This window comes from Triplophysa rosa, linkage group LG12, assembly GCF_024868665.1.
Source record: "Triplophysa rosa linkage group LG12, Trosa_1v2, whole genome shotgun sequence".
NCBI lineage: Eukaryota > Metazoa > Chordata > Actinopteri > Cypriniformes > Nemacheilidae > Triplophysa > Triplophysa rosa.
This window is the reverse complement of record NC_079901.1, coordinates 22921093-22940575: the sequence shown is the minus strand read 5'-3', so window position 1 is coordinate 22940575 and position 19483 is coordinate 22921093. Positions and strand designations below refer to the sequence as shown.

Below are 19483 nucleotides of genomic sequence, written 5' to 3'. Positions count from 1 at the left end.
TTATTGCGTTTACCTGCTTTGTCCTTATATGGCCTGAAGCGGCGCTTCCGGTTACTCTATACGTATACAAACATAAACAAGCGTATCATTTACAGACTTTAAATGTTCAGACAAGCTTTTCATTCATTTTTATGAATACGTAGGGCCTATTTAAATATAGACCAGTTATTCATATGGGTTCACGATACATGGGATGTAGCTCACCTGTATTACGTATAGACTAAAGTATACAAACTTATATGGGCTACTTTTTATTGTGCTTTTGGAGCTTTGCTGTCAGAATCAACATATCTTCCCGCCATGAAGTCATACGGAATTGGAATAACATGATGCGTAATTTGTAAGTAAATGATAACAACATTATGCTTATGTAGTTAGAAATTTGTCATTTGGGAGAGGAAAACAAAAAAATGCAGTGCTCGTCTTGTTATTCCTCTTTCGTCCAGGAGGTGGCAGTGTACGTAAATATTTTTCTTTTTAAATGAAACCGCAGCAGCTCATGTAATTCTTCACCCTGTCAATGGCCGTATAGTTTATGGTTTAGCTCAATGTTCTGGCTATAAATTGTTTTCTTTCTGGAAACATACAATCGCATTGACCTCGAACGTAGACCATTTTCACAACGCGTTTTTTTCAGATATTTTCAGAAAAATCGAGGTCTAAATCCTCTTAGCCAAAGATGCGTTTCCGTGACAATTTCATGAAAAATATATATGCCCTATTTTTGATTTTACTCCTGGCACATTATAACATTGGCACGTTTCCGCATTGCCCAAAATTAGTAGAGAAAATCGGACCACACTTTACATTACAGTGTTCGTGTTATCGTGCGTTTTCATACTGAATTATATTAGGGAACAAATGCTTAATATGAATTCTTCATATGTAAATCATTTGTCGAGCAGCTTGTAGGCTACTGTACATTTTGTTTATACTGATGAGCTACAAGGATGCTGCGATGTAATGTGTTATCATGCGCGTGCGTGTGTGTGTGTGTGAGCGGGCAGATAAACACATCGGGCTGCTCTGGGCTTTTGTCCTGGGGTCATGCACTTGACCCTTTTGTCTGAACTCTTGAACAGCTGCTCTGATACTGTCTGCTCCCGATATGAGCTATATTCCTAACATTGACCATCGGGGTTTTGAAATGGTCGAAGCTTTTGTGACTTATTTGAAAACTTATTAGAGTTAAATCAAAAGAAACGTGTAAATGGTTTCTTTTAAATTAGTCACGATTTAAATGATTATTTTATCTTTAAATAGGCCATTAAACGGAACATTATTCTTTTGTATTCATTTTGTAGATGTTCAGTTTTTAAACGCTGTCAAACTATAGGCTATTTCTTTTCTGTGTAACGAATTATTGGTTAGAGCTTTCAAAGGACGCTCAACCTGTAAGCCGGCAAATGTTTTTATTATGTTAAAAACACATTTTACATAATACATAATACATTTTAAATCTTAATGTTTATTCTTTTTATTTGTCTATATGCAAATTTAATATAAACGACATTGAAAAACATGTACATTTTACAGTAAATGATGGTTTCGTCAGTAGGCTAAAAAAGAAGGTTGAACATCATTTTGTAAAAAGAGCCGTGACCTGTTTAAACTCGTTTTAGTAGATTTATTACGTAAAATATTCGAAGTGTAATTAAGGCTATACATTTTACTAAAGATTCTGATTAGTTTAATTATTGATAAAACGGAATCTAAATTATTTTCAGTTTTTTATGATTATTCTCTTTCATTGATGATTATCTCAGTGTAGACTAAACAACCTTATTATGATTAAGATGAAGAGAATTCTAATTTCTCTAACATCCGTTAGCAATAATAATAATAATACGAAAAAGAAAAATATCACAAAAAACGTTTAAAATAAGTACCTATTTGTATGTTGAAATTGCTTTTAGTGCTATATATTAAATATAATAAACTCAAATATATTTTTTAATTCAGAAGAGATTATATTTCATGGTACAAAGGTTGAACGGCATAATAAGATTAGTACATTTCGCAAGTAAAATCTAATCTTTTTTCTCACATGGCTACAGTTTTTCTTAGCCATGAAATTTCTCATTTTTACCAAACTGGTTTGCTCTCAGTGTTTGGATTATATACGATTTATATACGATTACTTTTCAAACAGAAATATCCAACAAAACACTGCAATTATTCAAATGTGTATCTTTATTTTAAACCGTTTTCTACCTCTTTCAGAACATAAATTGCTTTAAAAACATCGGGCAACATTAAAAAGAAAAATATATAATGCGATGTATCTGTATAACATTAGCCGTTGTTTGAATCTGAGAGTGCGTCAATTACCTTTAAGAATTAAACCTGCTGAATTAAAGGTGCGTGATTTCCGGTCAGCGTCTCAAGTTCATGTCCACAGCACGTGCATCTCATGCGGCCCTATGATAAGGTTAAAATTACAGAAAAAACTCCATTCTGCTTTTATACATTAATAAAACACTCGTGTTGAGAACATAAGCAGAAATACTTCATAAATGATTTAACGGTAAATATGAATATACAAAGCAACATTAAAATAAATTGTAATGGTGATAAACCTACCTTACGCAGAAAATGTTCTGTCAAAATATATTTACATTTGATATTTTGTAGGTTTACCTTATAAAATAGAAGAGAGGAGAGAAGGGCTTGTGCAGGTCCTGTCTGGTGATTTTTTTGAGATTTGAGGAGCAGACGCTGTGAGACAGGGTGCTGGTCTGCTGTTCCAGGTTAAGGTCATGGGGTCAGCAGACAGACAGCAGTCAGGGCTTCACACTGCACAACACATTGGATGTCATATGGAGGGCAGAAATAGGGTGGCATAAATAAAGATTTATAATTCCACAATGAATAGTATAAAAAGGACAAACGTGAGCTTTCTTTCTTTCTTTATTTCGAATTAGAATCTTATTTATAGAACTTTATTATGCTGAGATGAATTATCAAATACTGTGATTATCATGACATTTCTTTCCATGCTGCACACTTGTGTAATATACTTACGTATTCAGTAATAAAACGTGTTTTAGGGCATTTTAAATTCATAATTATCATATAATCCACAACAAATACTAAAATTTTATGCATCCTATAATTCACTGTGTGTATAAATAGGTTATTGTATAGTGCTAATAACATCTATTGTTAAAAATGAAGCCTTATATTCCCAAAATAATAAAATCTGGATTAATCTAACAATGACTGAGAACACTATTGGTAACAATGATCTTGACTGGACTAGAGCATAAAAGACGGTTGATTATTATTAGGAGGATTATAAGTCAAACATATGTGTCTGCCTGTGTATTTATGTGTTTTGAATGAGTTTGTAAGTCGTTTTTACAGATTTAAAAGCTCTGTCTTAAACCCCATGCTTTCTCTCCAAAATCCAAAATAGAGGATCGTGGTTGCCATATCAACCGGCCACCTGACGTGTTACTGTGGCAACAGCATTAGACAGAAACCGCTTATTAGATGTCCCATCTAAGGGTACGAAGGAGGGGGTAGACATGGGGTAAAGGTGGGGGGGGGTGTAGGGGGCACGTATATTAAATAGGAATAAAACAAGAAATAGTACTGATAGAGCAGGGATAGACTAAAGACTTACAAAAGGCTGGTTTGAAATGTTATGCTTTTTTTCTAACAAGAGGACCTAATAAAACTAGTACTAACCTTTGGTTTACTGTCTCAAGTACAGCAGTGAGATGTGGAGAGGTGTGACATTTGTGTCTCAAGAAAAAGGCAGTGATGAAGTGTACTCAAGGGTCGGTGGGGTAACATAATAACAGAGGCATAAGTGTCTTTCTGACAAAGCACCCATAGTAAGACGCACACACATGTGCTGGTAAGAATTAACAGCGCGTGTGTATTAATGTGTATATTATAACATTGCAGAACATTCATATAATACATTTGATAACCGTATTGTTTAGTATTTCTATGAGCTCATTGTTGGATATCTTCAGGCGTGATATGTCATCAAAATTTCAACTTCACAATATTTTATATTTTAATCATTTTCAGTGTCACTCATTATTAAATGTCACTGCAATTGGTTATTGATATGAGCTTTGTGCTTCACAATAAAGCTGTATTTGTGAATGTTAGTTAATGCATTTGCATTTATAACTCTTACTTTATGTAAATTTAACCATTTACTACTTTTTTAAAATCAAAAGCTGTATCTGTTAACATTATTTAATGCACACAAACTAACACAAACGATGGCATTAACTAAAAAAGATTTATAAATGCTGGAAAACTATGTTAGCTAATGAATTTACTCATGTTAACAAATACAACCTTAAAAATATAGAGAAAATAAAAATACAGAAAAAATATATACGCATATAGACAAACAAATACAGGCAAAACAAGTAGAATAATTTACATACAATATAATGCACATGACACTCAATTGCTGCTAAAAAGCCAGATGAAGAATTAACATATCCAGTGTTATTGCTTGTGTGTTTAGCATGTTGTGGTAATTAACCCACATTAGATTAATCTATGAGGGTGGCATTTGTATCACAATGAAACAGTGACCCCCAGCATTGCCACAGGGCAAACAGACACATATAGAGATCTGGCAGCCGGCCAGACACACAAACACGTGCACACACACACACACACACACACACATATATACAAAAACACATTCGCATATATGCAAACAAACGAGATCCAATGTTTCAAAAATTCTGATTCACCTATTGCACAAATAATATAAATAAAACAATTACATTTACATTGTGACAGCTCTTTTTGTGCCGTTTTAATTTTGTTCACCTGGCAAAAATGTATATTTTGGCATTTCATGTGTTACACTGATTCTCAGGGCAGCGTTTAAAAATATATGAGATGTGGGGTAGACATTCCCACATGGATTAATAATTTCCTTCCAAAAGATTGAAATCCAGTAGATTAACCAGCCATTGAAACTTCCCTGGATAATAACGGCCGTGTTTAAGGCTGTTGTTTTCTGTTATCCTCACAACCTCTGAAGATCCCGAACACAGGTTTTCCACCCTGGAAATATAAATAGGATTTCCCAGCAGACATTTGTTATTCCACTTCTTTCCAGAATATCATTCAGCTAAGAAATAGTGTTTATGCAAAGTGGCTTACACCGCGGCCCATTTTCGTGAAAAATATCTCATAGGACCCCGAATGCAATGATATCTGTTTCTGGTGTGTTCGCAGAGCAAAACATATCATTTGACAAACCGCTATTATATATTATATATTACTTCAACAAGAAAAAACAATGCTGCAGTTATCCACATTGATGTAAACCACATTTACCTTAACCATATAAATCTACACTGTACATGGTTCATATGAATAATTTAAGTGAATTTCTGACTTACCTGTTTTGTATTAAAGATTTAAGATAATCAGTGATTCATAAAATCTGGTCATACCACAGATTTGAATATGTGATTTCTAAGCCATGTAACAAATAATAAAATAAAGTTTTTGATAATGCAGGTTAGTCTAGATGTGAGGAATGTGTAGTCTGTTTTGCTTAGTTCAATTACTGAGCAAACTGAAAAATATGTGTGGTAGAGATGTTTAGAGAAAAGCACTGATAAAATGTCTTGAAAACAGTTTACAAAATTATTTTAGAATACACATTAAAAAATGAAATAGATGTGGATCATCATAGTTGAACATTTTATTTGGTATATGGATGATAACCTATTCTATTACATTGGAATTATCATTATTGGTGACTCAAATAAAGGTCTGAAGCAAAAAAAAGATATATTTTTAATAAAAGCCAAAGCAACATTTTGTTGACAAATACTGTTGGCTGTATTTTAAAAACTGTTTAGACTACAGCAAGCTGATATTGGTATTAGCATGAAATACAAAGTACATAATAAAGGTTGTATTTTATAAGCAGGTAAAAATCCTCAGATATCAAAGCATCCTCAAGGGGGCGCTGCAGAAGCACCTGCCCCTCCATCAAACCTCCACACTGATTACATGCCCCGTTACAGTTGATCGTCAAACACATTTATAAAGATTGCCAGAGTCCAAGAAATGTGTTTTCAAATGATTCAAGATTAGCATATTATTATTAACAATTTGAGAATCGTAGTTCACACATGCATCTTTGACGTAGCCTATTTGACTGCATTTGAATCACCAATTTGTTTGTTTGTTTGTTTGTTTATTGAAATATGATGCGGTCTACACGTTTTACAGTATTTGTAAACTAAACATGCACATTGTGTAAATGGAAAAGAAACCAGTTTAAAACCTCGGATTGCAACACCAACCCGAAGTCCATGCATCTGAGCTTGCAAACTGAGACGTGTTTCCCTGCAGCTTGGATGCAGGAATCAAAACTTGTATTTAGCAGTTCAGTGGTCCATTTGTACTTGAAGAATTCGGCTGGAAAATGAAACACCATGCTTGACAATGTGAAAACTAATGCTGACCTGTTAAACTAATGCACGTGGATAAATAATAAATAATATGCAAATCTAAAGATTTCTGTATCAACATTCTGTCATGAAAACTAAAAGTTCACATCTACAATTAAATTGTTCACATGTAGACTTGAATTTTAATATATTTTTAACATAGTTTTGTGCTTTTTGAAACGTATTCCTCATACTTGGGTTACATTTTAAACCAATTGAACAAATATGCGCATAACAATCGTATGTCGTGACAATGCGGATGTTCATTAGTAAATAAAATGAAAAACAAACACGTTTTTATAGAAACAAGATTATCTACAATACATTTTGCGATGCTTTTAAATGTAGGATACGATTTTTATTACTTAGCCTATTATTAATTCTTTGCGTTGTGATAACATAAGTTGATGTTTTACGTCTTTTTGAGAAAGCCATTTTTAAACTCGTAACAACAACAGTTAAACATACGAAACCGAAAATGCATGTGCATGTTAACAAGCGAACACATGTTTTATGCAATGCAGTGTCAGATTTATGACAAAACGGAAACGATGACCATAGCAGCCATTCAAGCACGCGCGTGCACGGACACACACGCACACACACACACACACACACACACACACACACATACACACACACACATACACACAAACATATTCACAAAGAGCACAAAAGAATTATCATGACAAAAGACAAGAAGAGTGAAAAACACTTCAACACTCACTCCTTTCATGTAAAAGTTTTAATGGAAACAATTTTGTTCTTGCTCGTGCACATGAAACAGGTTTAACATATGTCATGTGTTAGGCTGGAGGAAAACTGTTGATGCAAATTTTATTGAAATGTTGATTTTATATTATATGCAAATGCTTTTAGGATACACTATTGTTTTTTATACTCATATTTAAACTATATTAGACCTGTAGTCTCAAATGTTACAGCTACAGCCTACACGAAATTGTACGTTCCTTTTGATTGCTATTTTATTTAACAACACAAAATAACAAAAATAATTATAGTAGTTTTAGTAAAACTCTTCATTTAAGTCAACGTTGAGACAGACAAACGGGTTCAACAATATAAACCTATATGCAAAGCAGATATCACTTTTAGGGTTTATTCAAAATGTTGTTCTTCTCAGCATAACAACCGCTGTGCACTTGAAGAAACCTCTCTAAGAAAATAAATTCTCTCTGACAAGATTACAGTTTGCAATTTTTTTACATGTACGTCTGTAACAGGCTACAATATCTTATACACTTGCCATTTATACCTAACATTCAGAAAATAAATCGACACTGCATATAGGCTAAAATCAAACATGCACTTCTCGCAGTGCATGGCTCGAACCGATTTCCAGGAAAGAATCTGATGTTTTTATCAAGATGTTTTTAAGATTCGGGCATTTATATTTGTAATAATAATTCATGATGATTATAATAGCAACAACAACAATGCGTTTTCTTGCATAATGACTTTGTTATTACTCTGTCCTCATCAAATGAATATCGAACATTTTATAAACACGATTCTGTTGGCATATTATCTCACCGAAACGTTCAGTTGTTATCCTTTTTTATTTATTTTAATGCTGTTTATGTACAAATATCAAATTGGCCTATAGTCTAATTCCATCACTCCCCAGCCCCCCTCCTCCCTGCATCCCTCCTCCCTCTCTCCCATCCTGGAATCTTATTGATCCAGGAGGAGCTAATTATCTCTTCCCCTCGTGACTGTGTAATCAGCACATGCGCAGTCTGTTAATTCCAGCCATTTTTTTGCAGGAAAGTAATTAGCAGGAATAAAGACCGGACTGGTTTTTTTCACTCTCTCCTCCTTCCTCGAACCGAGCCGAAGCGCGTCCGTCGTCTGCATCGCAACCAAAAACAAAACCATTTTAAATGCTTTAAGAAACAGTGAAATACCTCTTTTAACTTCACCACCATGATGTCTCGAGCAAAGTGAGCGCATGCATCTGTGCGAATGGGATCTATAAGCGGGTTTACTGGAATACAAAGCAACGCATCCGAATGTAAGTTTGTATCTTATGGCTGCTCTTCGCAATTACGCTCCGTTCGCTGCTCGCGTTACGCATTTCACATCGTGTTTACACGTGCCGAGTAATGCATTAGTCTACTACATAATGCATGCTTGTTTATTAGAGCTGATATTTTTGTTGCATATGTTACTACTAAACACTTCCGATGGCATATGTTGTCTGTAATGCAAAGCGCGTCCTGTACACTTTCTTTAATCTTTGGAGTTCCGATTGAAGTTAGAAAAGCTGCTCTCGTGTTCTCCTACCTGTTTTCCAAAAGAGTTGTTAGTTGCGTAAAAAGGAAAGAAAAAGAGTAAAAAGATGTCCTTGTAGTTGATATGCTTTTGGTTCGACCGGTGCTGTTGTTATGCATGTTGAGCAACACCGATGCGTTACGCGGTGTTGAGCACATCAAGCTTCGTTTTACCGAATGCATCAGCATTGACACGCTCCACGGGAGGCGCCCGTTAATCCCCGCGCAGAGCAAATCCGTCCGTGCAACGTTACAAAGTATCCGACTGATGAAGCTCTGCGCGTCTTCGCTGTTCCGCTGTGCACGGGCACGCATTTCTTATCGTTTTAACGTAGACTGCAGGACGTAACTTTGTGTTTTTGTTGGATAGCAGATGATTGGGCTGTTAAAAATGTGCTGGGCATGCTTGGTCGAGCCTGTTTGGATTTATTCTTCAAAGTGTGTTTGTGTAGGTGTGTGTGTGTTTACTTGAAAGTTAACTAAATCTGATAAAACCTCCCTTGGTGATGGCCATTGAATTTTACAAAGATTGACAAATACAAGAAATAATGGTGGTTTTAATGCATAGATTTTGCGTTATGATATGTTTGTGATTCTTAAAACAACAGAAGTCATTGCTCTTTATTTAGTTGTTTTTTCATGTATGAATGTCGCTGTGTGTAACACTGTATTTTTAGGCAATTTTATATTTTTTCTTTTCTTTTGTAAATCTTCTTACAAATATATTTGTTCAATATACTCTTCAGTATAATTTTGGCTTCACGTAACTAGGCTTACATGTAACCCCAGGGCTGAATTATTTAAGAAACTATTTATTCTTTCTTTTCGCCTCTTTCTTTGTTTAGAGACCCATCAGATTGATTAATGGTGTTAAAATGTTCATTAACATTCAGAATGTTAACTAAAGTTCATATGAATAACATACACAATGTTACATCCATATTAGCTACAAATCCAGTGTTGGCTAAATAGAACGTGTGTACAATACGTGTAAAATAAACGCTTGTGCTAGTGCAGGAGGAGCAGATATAAATAAAGCAAGCTCTTTTGAGAAAGCTTTCACACACACACACGCACGCACTGGTGTGGGGTGAAAGAGGATTGCCTCACAGGTCAAGGGTCATGGAGTTAGGGTAAAAGGGTGAAAGGACGAAGAGGAGATGAAAGAAAACAGGGTGAGAAGATAAAACTGGATTTGGCAGGGTGGAGTTGTCAAACACAGAGTTGGTCGGCCAATCAGAGTGGTTGAATTTTTGTTTTTTAATCTTGTTAAGGATTTAATAGAATGAACATTTAGTCATGTTAATGCCACCAACAAAATGTACGATTACCTTTCATAAAAAAATAAATCACAGATGTTTTGTGTTCAGGTGTTTATTTGTTTAACATATAGATTAGTACTATACCACCTTGCAGTTGCCTGTGAAGATCGGAAACACGTTGCTGTGTTTGTAAATCAGGTGTTGTAAAATCTAAAATAATTGTGTGTGTGTGTGTTTGTGTGTATGTGTGCACACATTGCCTTCAGGGTTTGACTTTTTCTGCTTATCATAATAATAGCTGAGGTTGTGTAGAAGTGAGGCACATGGGCTGATCAGTCACCGAGGCCGCACACACACACACACACACGCACACATACACTTATCCAGAGAACAATGCATGGGGGCCCAGCCTGTCAGTTCAAATTCTGCTCTCTATCCACGCCTTAAACAGACCGTGTGTGTGTGTGTGTGTGTGCGTGTGTGTGTGTGCGCGTGTGTGTGTGTGCGTGTGCGTGTGTGTGCGTGTGTGCGTGTGCGTGTGTGTGTGGAGAGAGAGAGAGAGAACAGAGGGCGATCAGTGGCTGTCATCTCTCTGCAGAATTCACTGCAAATATTGAAGTATATTACATTGTCTGTCTGCCTCCGTCCAGGCAGAGGAGGTGTGTGCTGTTTGCCGTGGCTGTTAAATATATAGATTGAAGGTATAGTTTATAAAAGGTGCATAAACTGCAATCATGCAAAGGTCAGTGTGATTGTTGAACACCTTTTCTTGGAAATGGACTATGAATGGAGAGAGAGAGACACACACAGCCTATAGCCAGCATGAGAGGTTTTCAGATGAAATGTAAAGTTCTGCTTTTTGCTTGATTTTTTTATATTTATAAAAGAATGGATTGGGTTTTGAGAGAGATGGACGGAGCTTTGGATGCTTATTTTATATCGTTGTTTATTATTTGGGTAATGATGACACGTCAAGTCTAATATGCGACACCGTACACTTTCTATAAATGTATTTTTATATTTAATGTTTTTAAGTTAAATTTTTTTAAATGCCACAGAAATAGAGACCATGTTATCTGAAATGTTAAAAAATGTCCGTTTCATTTTCAGATCAGTCATTTCAATGGCAAGTTTGTTTCAAGCATGGGTTAGTGTCACTGTTATAAAAATATTGCCATGGAATATCATTTTATTTGTATAAAGCCAGGCGGCTCTGCTGTTGTTTTGCATGTAATTCTGCTCTTCGGCATTTCAATCATCATCTAGCTGCTGAAAGGAGTTAATCTTGCAAAAAATGTTTTTTCCTCCCAATCTTTCTCATTTCACACTGCATATAACTCGTGTAATGAATACAGAATATTTACACGAATAATCCTTACAGATAATTGCTTTAGCGCACGGTGCCGCTTTCCATTCGACGTGCGAGCGGTGCGGAGGGGCAGTGTGTGTGTGTGTTCTGTGGTGTTTCACACACATTGACAGTGGCGTTAGATGAAGTAAAATGAGTAAGAACTCTTTCAGTGTAGCATTGATTTTATAATCCCGCCGGATCCGCTGCACTTGAAATCAATACGTTTACACCACGCTCAGGCTTAGAAGCTGTGTGTGTGTGTGTACTGTTGCTACTGTACGTCTCTACTGTACGTCTCTAGCATGTTGACCGCAGGTTGTGACAGATTTTATATCAATGTCCGATTGTGGAGTATTATCTCGTGTCGCTTGTCGAAGACCTGGAGTTATAGACTTGCAAGGACTTGAGGGAGAAAGGAATTAAACAAATGTGACATATTTAAATGACAATCCTGTCTTAACATCCGCCTTAACTTTTGACCATTGACCTTGCATTTTTGTGTTTCATTTCTTTTCATGTCATACGTGAAGCGCATCAGCATCTTCTTAAAATCATGTTTTGTATTTGGCTTTGACTCGCCAGTTTTCTTTGAAAATGATGTTTTAAAAACACAAGAAAACGACTGTACATTATATAAGTCATAACCCCCCGCTCTCACCCTCTCTCTTTAATTCTTTCTCTCCGTTTCTCTCTTTTCTTTTGAAGTTTGCCTCTTGAATGGGCTAGTGTCTCTAATGGAAATGGGGCATTAAATCAGAGATCAAAGACAAGCACACAGCAGCAAGGACAGCTGTCTAAATACAGTGAGAGAAATGTGTATGTGTTTGCGTGACTGAGGGAGAAAGAGAGGGTGTGGGGTTAGCCAGTTTAACTTTGGTGTTATGTTATATTGCCATTCTACAGTATGACCCCTGTAACACTTTTCCTTTTTTTGTGTTCATGCAAAGAGACACAAGTCTTTCAGGTTTTTTAAAGCCACACTATTGAACCTTTGCTCACCGCTCTCCCGTGTGGTTGAGAAGCGCAATTGTCTGTTACCAGTGTCGTAAATAATGTCATAGTATAAGCTTCCCCGTGGGCAGCGCAATACACGTGAATTTGTTGACTAAACTGATGAAACCGGAGAATGCAGAAACCATTTCGCACTCTTCCGCATGCAGGGGATGGGCGGGGCTGTGTGTACCGACCCAAACACACAACTTAGAGTGTGGTTGTAGCCGCTATGAGGCCGCTCAGATACCAGCGTGAGTAGAATTCGTCCTGTTGAGAGTTGTTCTACCACAGAAATCATTTTAGAGACATTATTTTAAGGTCGGAAAAAACTACAATGTGTTGCTTTAATGGTTTTTCTTAACCTAATGTAGTATGTCTAGTTGAGTTCACCTTCAAAATGCAAATTCTGTCATCATTTACTCATTTTAAACCTGTGTGATTTTCTTTCTTCTGCAAAACACAAAATAAGATATTTATATATTTGTTTTGGTCCCCATTGACTTCTATATGGAAAACAAAGTCAATATGGAAAGTCAATGGGGACCAACGGTTTTCTGTTACCAACATTTTTCGAAATATCTTATGTTCTGCAGAAGAAAAAGTCAAACAGGTTTGACATGACAAGAGGGCATGTAAATAATTTCAGAATTTTCATTATGAAGGTGAACTATTCCTTCAATTTGGGATACCTTATACAGTGCAAAATAATTTTCTAGTCTTATTTTCCAGGGGGAAGTGATAAAGATGATGATGTAAATGTATTAAGACTAAAATACAGTTGAAGTTTATTTTACTTACTCCATTGGAATTTTTGTATGTTTTACCACAAACTTCAAGAAATCAGATTTGTGCTTTATAAAACAAATTGGTTTGTTATGAAAGCATGATTTGGTCATGACTCATGACCTATTGTGCAATTGTGTTATAGATATACATACAGTATATAAGCAGTTTAGTTTATCTTTACACATTTGGCTGACACTTTTATCCAAAGTGGCTTATGATTTACATTTTTATGAGTATGCAATCCCTGCGGATCGAACCCATAACCTTGGTGTTGCTACAGTAAAGCTTACTTGTGCACTGACTCATATATGTGCAATGGTATGTTTGCTATGATATGCGGTCACATCACATTAGCTTTTAAAACAGGAAGCTGAGCTCCTGAATCAGCAGTCTGTTGTGAATGCTGAATCTCTCTCTCTCTCTCTCTCCAGTAGGTCTTCCCAGACCTGTATATGCATTAAAGCACACTTCTTACTGTTATAATTAAGCAAATGTGTTTCAACCTCATTTGAGGGCTGTGCAACATTTCTTTGTGTTTGTTGTTGTCCTGTTGACAGGGTTAGTGCTGGGGTTAACATCAGGGTTACCTTTGTTTTGTCTTATTCTTATTCTTGGTCTTGGTCCTAATCCACACCCACACTCGGCGAGAGTAATTGGTTTAAGATGTGTCTTGATTCCAGCTGTGTGCCCCCTATCAGGTATCCCAGAGAGATGGGTAATTAACCCAACTGCTAATGAGATACATCACTAATTACACCACACACACACATGCACTCGGTTAAACACAGCCAATGAGAGTGCACATGCATCGATCTGCACAGGAAGTCTAGTTTGTGTGTCAGCACAGCGTGTTGTTTATGAATATGTATTTACAAAACTACATTCCAGATATAAGAATTTTTGGGCATTTAAAATAGATGCTCAACGTTTTGCACTTTAAATCTGGCCCTTTAAGTTCATTGAGGACCGTTTGGATCTTAAATCGGTGGATACATCCTTTAGCCGGGCATGCTAGCATCCCGCGTTGGCTTCCAGTAAGATGCTTAGCATTCGCACTATTGATTTTCCCATTAGCACTTTAGCCCCCTCCAGTAGAGAGGATCAGAGAGAGCTCAATATAACAGCTTGAATCAGAGTTCAAGAATCTGCACTCTTCAGCCTAGAAACGCTGCAATTAGCCCCCCAACTCCTAACCGCAAACCCTATGGTCCCTTAAGACGCTCTTTAAGCACATACTTGTTTTTACACTATTTGGGTGACTTAACTTTTCATAAACCCAGTAGTAACTGTAGGCACATTTGAATTATATATCTCCAGCCCACAGTATAACCACAAGGTTGGTTTAAGTAGCAACATTGAACATTTGCATACGGACGCGCTAGTGTACAGGATAGCACTGTGTGAGAACGCTTTACACTGTTTTTTTAATACTTGCCATTAATGCATACTGCAATTATTTCAGGCACCTAATTGACATCGAATGGCAGAAAGGCAGCTTTAATATAATTCAATTGAATTCAGCTGCTTCTTGATCAAGGCCTGTGAGGGCCATGTCTCTTGAGAAACCTGGGACTAGGCTCAATAGGGAACCTATTCCAGAGGCACTGTTACAGGGCAATCCCCCATAGACACGGCCCTGTGTTCTGCTTAGTTGCTCTAAAGGGAAATATAATGCAGATGGAGGGGGAAGGGGAGGCAGAGAAAGACAGAGACATTTAATTGAGCAGATCTTGGGGATTCCAGGAATTGTCTCTCATGTAATATTCAGCTCTTGGTAATACAGCTTGGCCAAGAGCTATTGATCACTGTCTAGACCTCTCTGTTCACCGTCCCCAAATCACTTCACTTTGAATAGTGACAGTACTGTTTGTTATGAAGCTACAATTAGAAATGTGCCACGTTTGGCTGTAGTTGTAATGTTGAGGATGCCTTTACTGTTGTCTGTGTCTGTAGTTTTACTTTGCATTGGATCTCTAGTACAGTAACGCTTTAAAGATTTAAAAAGTGATTTTGTAAATGGCCCAAAACGTATTCTGTATTTGTATTTCATGACAAATGATTAAACCTTTCTTTCATAAGTTTGGGAAAAGTATTAGCATCTTATTTCTTTCAGAATCCACTTGGTTTGATGGTTTGGTATATAATGCCATTGCCATTCAGACATTTGTGGTGTTGAAAAGTGTCCAAATATTTTTGGGGCAAGTGTAGTTTGTAAAGTTCAAGTGGTATTGATTTAACACTCCCCTTTTCTGTCTCTCTCTCTCTCTAGGCCAGGGTGGGATGAATGTGCTCAGTAGCTCAGAGGATGGAGTGTTGTGACTCTGTCCCCATCGATGGAGCCTCTGGGCCCCACACACAACAGCCTCCCGGGTTCTGCAGAACACTGGCCCCCAGTCCATTCTTGCTGGCCAGAGATCAAGCCATTCATCGGAGCACAGCGACCAAACAGGGTGGACTAGTGGGCCATACTGAGGAGGAGGGACTTGGGGAGAGGTATGAAGAAAGAATGGGGGAAAACCAGGTTGATGAATGTTCTACCAGTGAGATGATAGAAGACAAAGGTTTGAGGGGAAAGCGTGACATAGAGGAAGAAGATGATGATGTAAAACCTCTTGGAAAGATCTTGTATCAGAATGATGGCTCGGCCTATGTGATGGAGACAGAGAGTCAACTTCCCTGTGGAATTCCCTCCTCCTCATTAGGTGCCCCAACCTCCATCATTAGCACCTGTTACATTTCCACTTCTCAAAGCCTTGCTCCACATGTTTTTCATGTCTTCCACATGCCTCACCTCGACAAAAGTGAACGTTTAGCTCTGATGACCCGCCAATCCAAAGAAAATGCTCCTGACGTGGCAGGATTGTCAGAAACAGAGGTGACACGGTCCAATGTAACCAAACCCGTTCTGATGTGCTTTCCGTGTCGGCTGTCTTTTGGCCATTCACACTCGTTTAGGGCTCATGCTTTACGGCAACACAACATCACCTTCAGCGATGAAGAACTGCATCTGCTCTCGTTTAAACACACCTCTGCCATATTACAGCACGTTGGGCCAGGCAACCCCCCACTCTACTGTTTCCTAGAACCAAAAAGGAATTGTGAATCTGTGGTGCCACTTTGCTTGGCACCACCAACCTCTGGGAATAACGTGGAGGACACAGCGAGACGAAAAGAGAACGAAGACGCCGAGACCTCTAAACCAAGTTTCCCTCTTCTGCACTCTCCACCCAGAACCTCCCCTGCTACCTCAGTACCAAGCCCTGCCAAAGACCCCTCAACCCTGGGCAGAGAGGCCAAACAGAGAGGCAAGGAGGATGAAATATGGAACAATGGAGAAAGTAGTGAGGGAGGAGAGAGGAGATTGTGTTTAGAGGTAGGCAGCACTGTGGAGAACAGTGCACACAGTATTAGCAGCAGTAGCAGACAAGAGCACAATACTGAAGCTGCTCTGTCAAACCAAAGCATTTCAGAACCTCCAAACACTGCAACAATAGCAACCAGCTTTATGAACAACACCAAAACCCTTACAGACTCTGAGACAGAGTGTGGAACAAGCTTTAACTGCCACGACCCTGCACCTGCTTCCCTTGTTGTGGTAAACCCGCCCACTGTCAATACCACAGAACAACTTGCCAACCAAGAGAGTGCCACAGCAACAGAACCAAATGACCCGTCAGAGAATGGTAACGCCATAGCAATGGAACCAACCTCTAGGTTGTCTGATGATGACAGACCTCCTGACACCGACCTGCTCAATGATCACAGTCATTCCACACCCCCTACACCCAGTCCCACCCTCATCCAAAGCAGTCAGTCTGTTCTTGAAGAAGGGCACTCAGACCTGGCTTCTAGAGGAAGGTTGGTAGTGGCCGGCGAAGGAGGCTTTGTCGCTGTCGGAGATGACGTCCAAGGATCCTATGTTTACAGCGTGCAGGCCTCAATGGCGCACACCAGAAACTCCTGCAAGACATTGAAGTGTCCGAAATGCAACTGGCACTACAAGTACCAGCAAACTTTGGAGGCGCATATGAAGGAGAAACACCCAGACACAGAGTCTGGGGAGTGCCCGTACTGCATCAGCGGACAAAGCCACCCACGCTTAGCAAGAGGTGAAACTTACTCCTGAGGATACAAGCCCTTCCGCTGCGAGGTGTGCCAGTATTCCACCACCACCAAAGGCAACCTGAGCATCCACATGCAGTCAGACAAGCACCTGAACAACATGCAGAGCTTGCAGACGCAGTCACACACACACACCCCAGCACCTCAGCCAAGTCCTTTGTCCCATTCGCACCCTACCATCGCTCACCCCACCCAGGCCAGCTCCCCCTCTCCATCCAAACTTCGGGGACGCGCGTCTTGGCGGTGCGAAGTCTGCGACTATGAAACCAACGTGGCGAGGAACCTACGTATCCACATGACCAGCGAGAAGCACACACACAACGTGCTTCTCTTGCAGCAGAACCTGGCACACATGCAACGCCAGCGCAAGCACAATGTGACCGAGCTTTATCGCCACTGCCAACCTGAGACCAAACTGCCCGACTCTGACTCTCTTCTTTCCAGCAATGACACCCTGACTGACTCTGCACAGAAACTGTTTGAATGCATTCTGTGTGACTGCTTTTCTTGTGACACTCTAGAGGAGCTAAGTCAACACTTGACCGTGCAGCGCTCGTTGCCCAACACCTATTGGAGGAGCACAACCGGCGACACCCATCATTGTCGGCTTTGCCACTACGCCACGCCTCTGCGAGCTAACTTCCAGCTGCACTGCCAGACAGACAAACACATACAGCGCTACCAGCTAGCCGCTCACCTCCAGGAGGCCAGCAGTCACCATGGAAACCTTGATGAAGAAGAATGGCGTCTCAGATGTGTTGCTGCTGGAAACCAAGCGCAGCTCAGGTGCAATGCATGCGACTATGAAGCCAGTAGCTTGGAGAAACTGAAGCTTCACACCATGAACTCCAGCCATGAGGCCAGCATTAGACTATACAAGGTAAACTCATGAGTCAAATTTTGAAAACCAATGCAGGAAACAGTGGTTAAGGTTTCAGCAACCAATTCTTGCATTCTGCATGCTGGGTTGTTTAGAGCCATGGTTTGGTAAAATATGGACAAACTCTACCGTTGGCTTTAGTTTAACCAATGCTTTGTTGTTTCAACAAGGTTGGGTCACATATGGACATTTTCTAGTTTATTTAATGCAACGGTTGGCTTTATCCATATTTTAAATAACGGTGGTTTGAAACAAACCTCCATGTTTAAAGTGTGTTATTCTTGTCAGTAAAAAGCACAAAAGCCCAAGCCGTCCCGGGTAAAACCACTATATCCCCAAGGCCTGTAAGGCCTCTCTGGTAATTGAGATAGATTGAATGTTATTTTTTCCTCCTGCTAATGTGGTCCATTAACTCAGCACATCTCTAATCAGTTTAGAGTTCTGTGAAACAAGTGGACTGGTGTTTATCACCAGGGATTGAGCGTATGCCTTCCCGTCCGGGTGAATGTGTCATTTTTGATGTGATCTGTTTGCCCAGACAGAGAGACTTATCAGTGTCTTCTAAAGAGTTTATTTGATCAAAACATGTTAAATCACATCTACACAGATGTTTTTACAGGCTTGTATTGATCCTGGATTGATCCATCTTGTGCTGTCCATGTTAGAGGAAGCCAAATATCGATCACTTATGACTGGTCAATATTTTGGCTTCGGCTAATGTACTTAGGCATGTTATTTACTAGTGTTGAAATGTGAGCTGATGAAGAGAATATGCGTGTGTTTACATATGGATTGCACTTTCTTTCTAGTTTCTTGTTTCTTCTTTTACCTCACAATCATTTTTAAAGCAACAGTTTGTTTATATCAAACGGTGATCAAACGGAAGTGTATGCTAAGTGTGATGTTTGTCTCAGTATTTGCAGAAGCTGGACGGAGTGGAGGCTGAAGGCGTGTGGCTGCACTGCGCGCTGTGTGATTTCTCCACTCGCAACAGCATTTCTTTAGTGCAGCACTCGCATTCTTTAAGCCACCAGAGAGGGGAGGGGCTGCTCCGAATCCAGCAAATCCAGAACGGTCTGCAGGACGAGGAGGAGCTCGGTGCCATCTTTACAATACGAAAAAGCCCTGCTCAAGAAAATGGTACGACACGAAATGTTTCAATATGTACATCGTAAAAGCCTTGAGATTAAAACCAGAAATGTGCACGAGGGTTGCAGTGCAGTAAAAATAATGTGTAGATTTAAAACCAATTAAACTTTTTAAAAAACAATGTTGACGGCAGCCTTTGATATATAGATTAATGTTCGAGATGAAGTCAGCGAGCATTACTAAAAATA

At 38.8% G+C, this 19483-nt stretch overlaps 1 protein-coding gene across 1 annotated transcript in view; it reads left to right on the top strand.

The window, feature by feature from the left end:
• The first annotated feature begins 7579 nt into the window (after nt 1-7579).
• Nucleotides 7580-19483, top strand: part of zfhx3a (zinc finger homeobox 3a) — a 28652-nt gene continuing 16748 nt past the window's right edge. Inside the window, 3 exon segments of the mRNA XM_057348478.1 lie at nt 7580-8493; nt 15414-18146; nt 19061-19286. Coding sequence (XP_057204461.1) covers nt 15429-18146; nt 19061-19286 — 2944 coding nt within the window. The 5' untranslated portion in view covers nt 7580-8493; nt 15414-15428.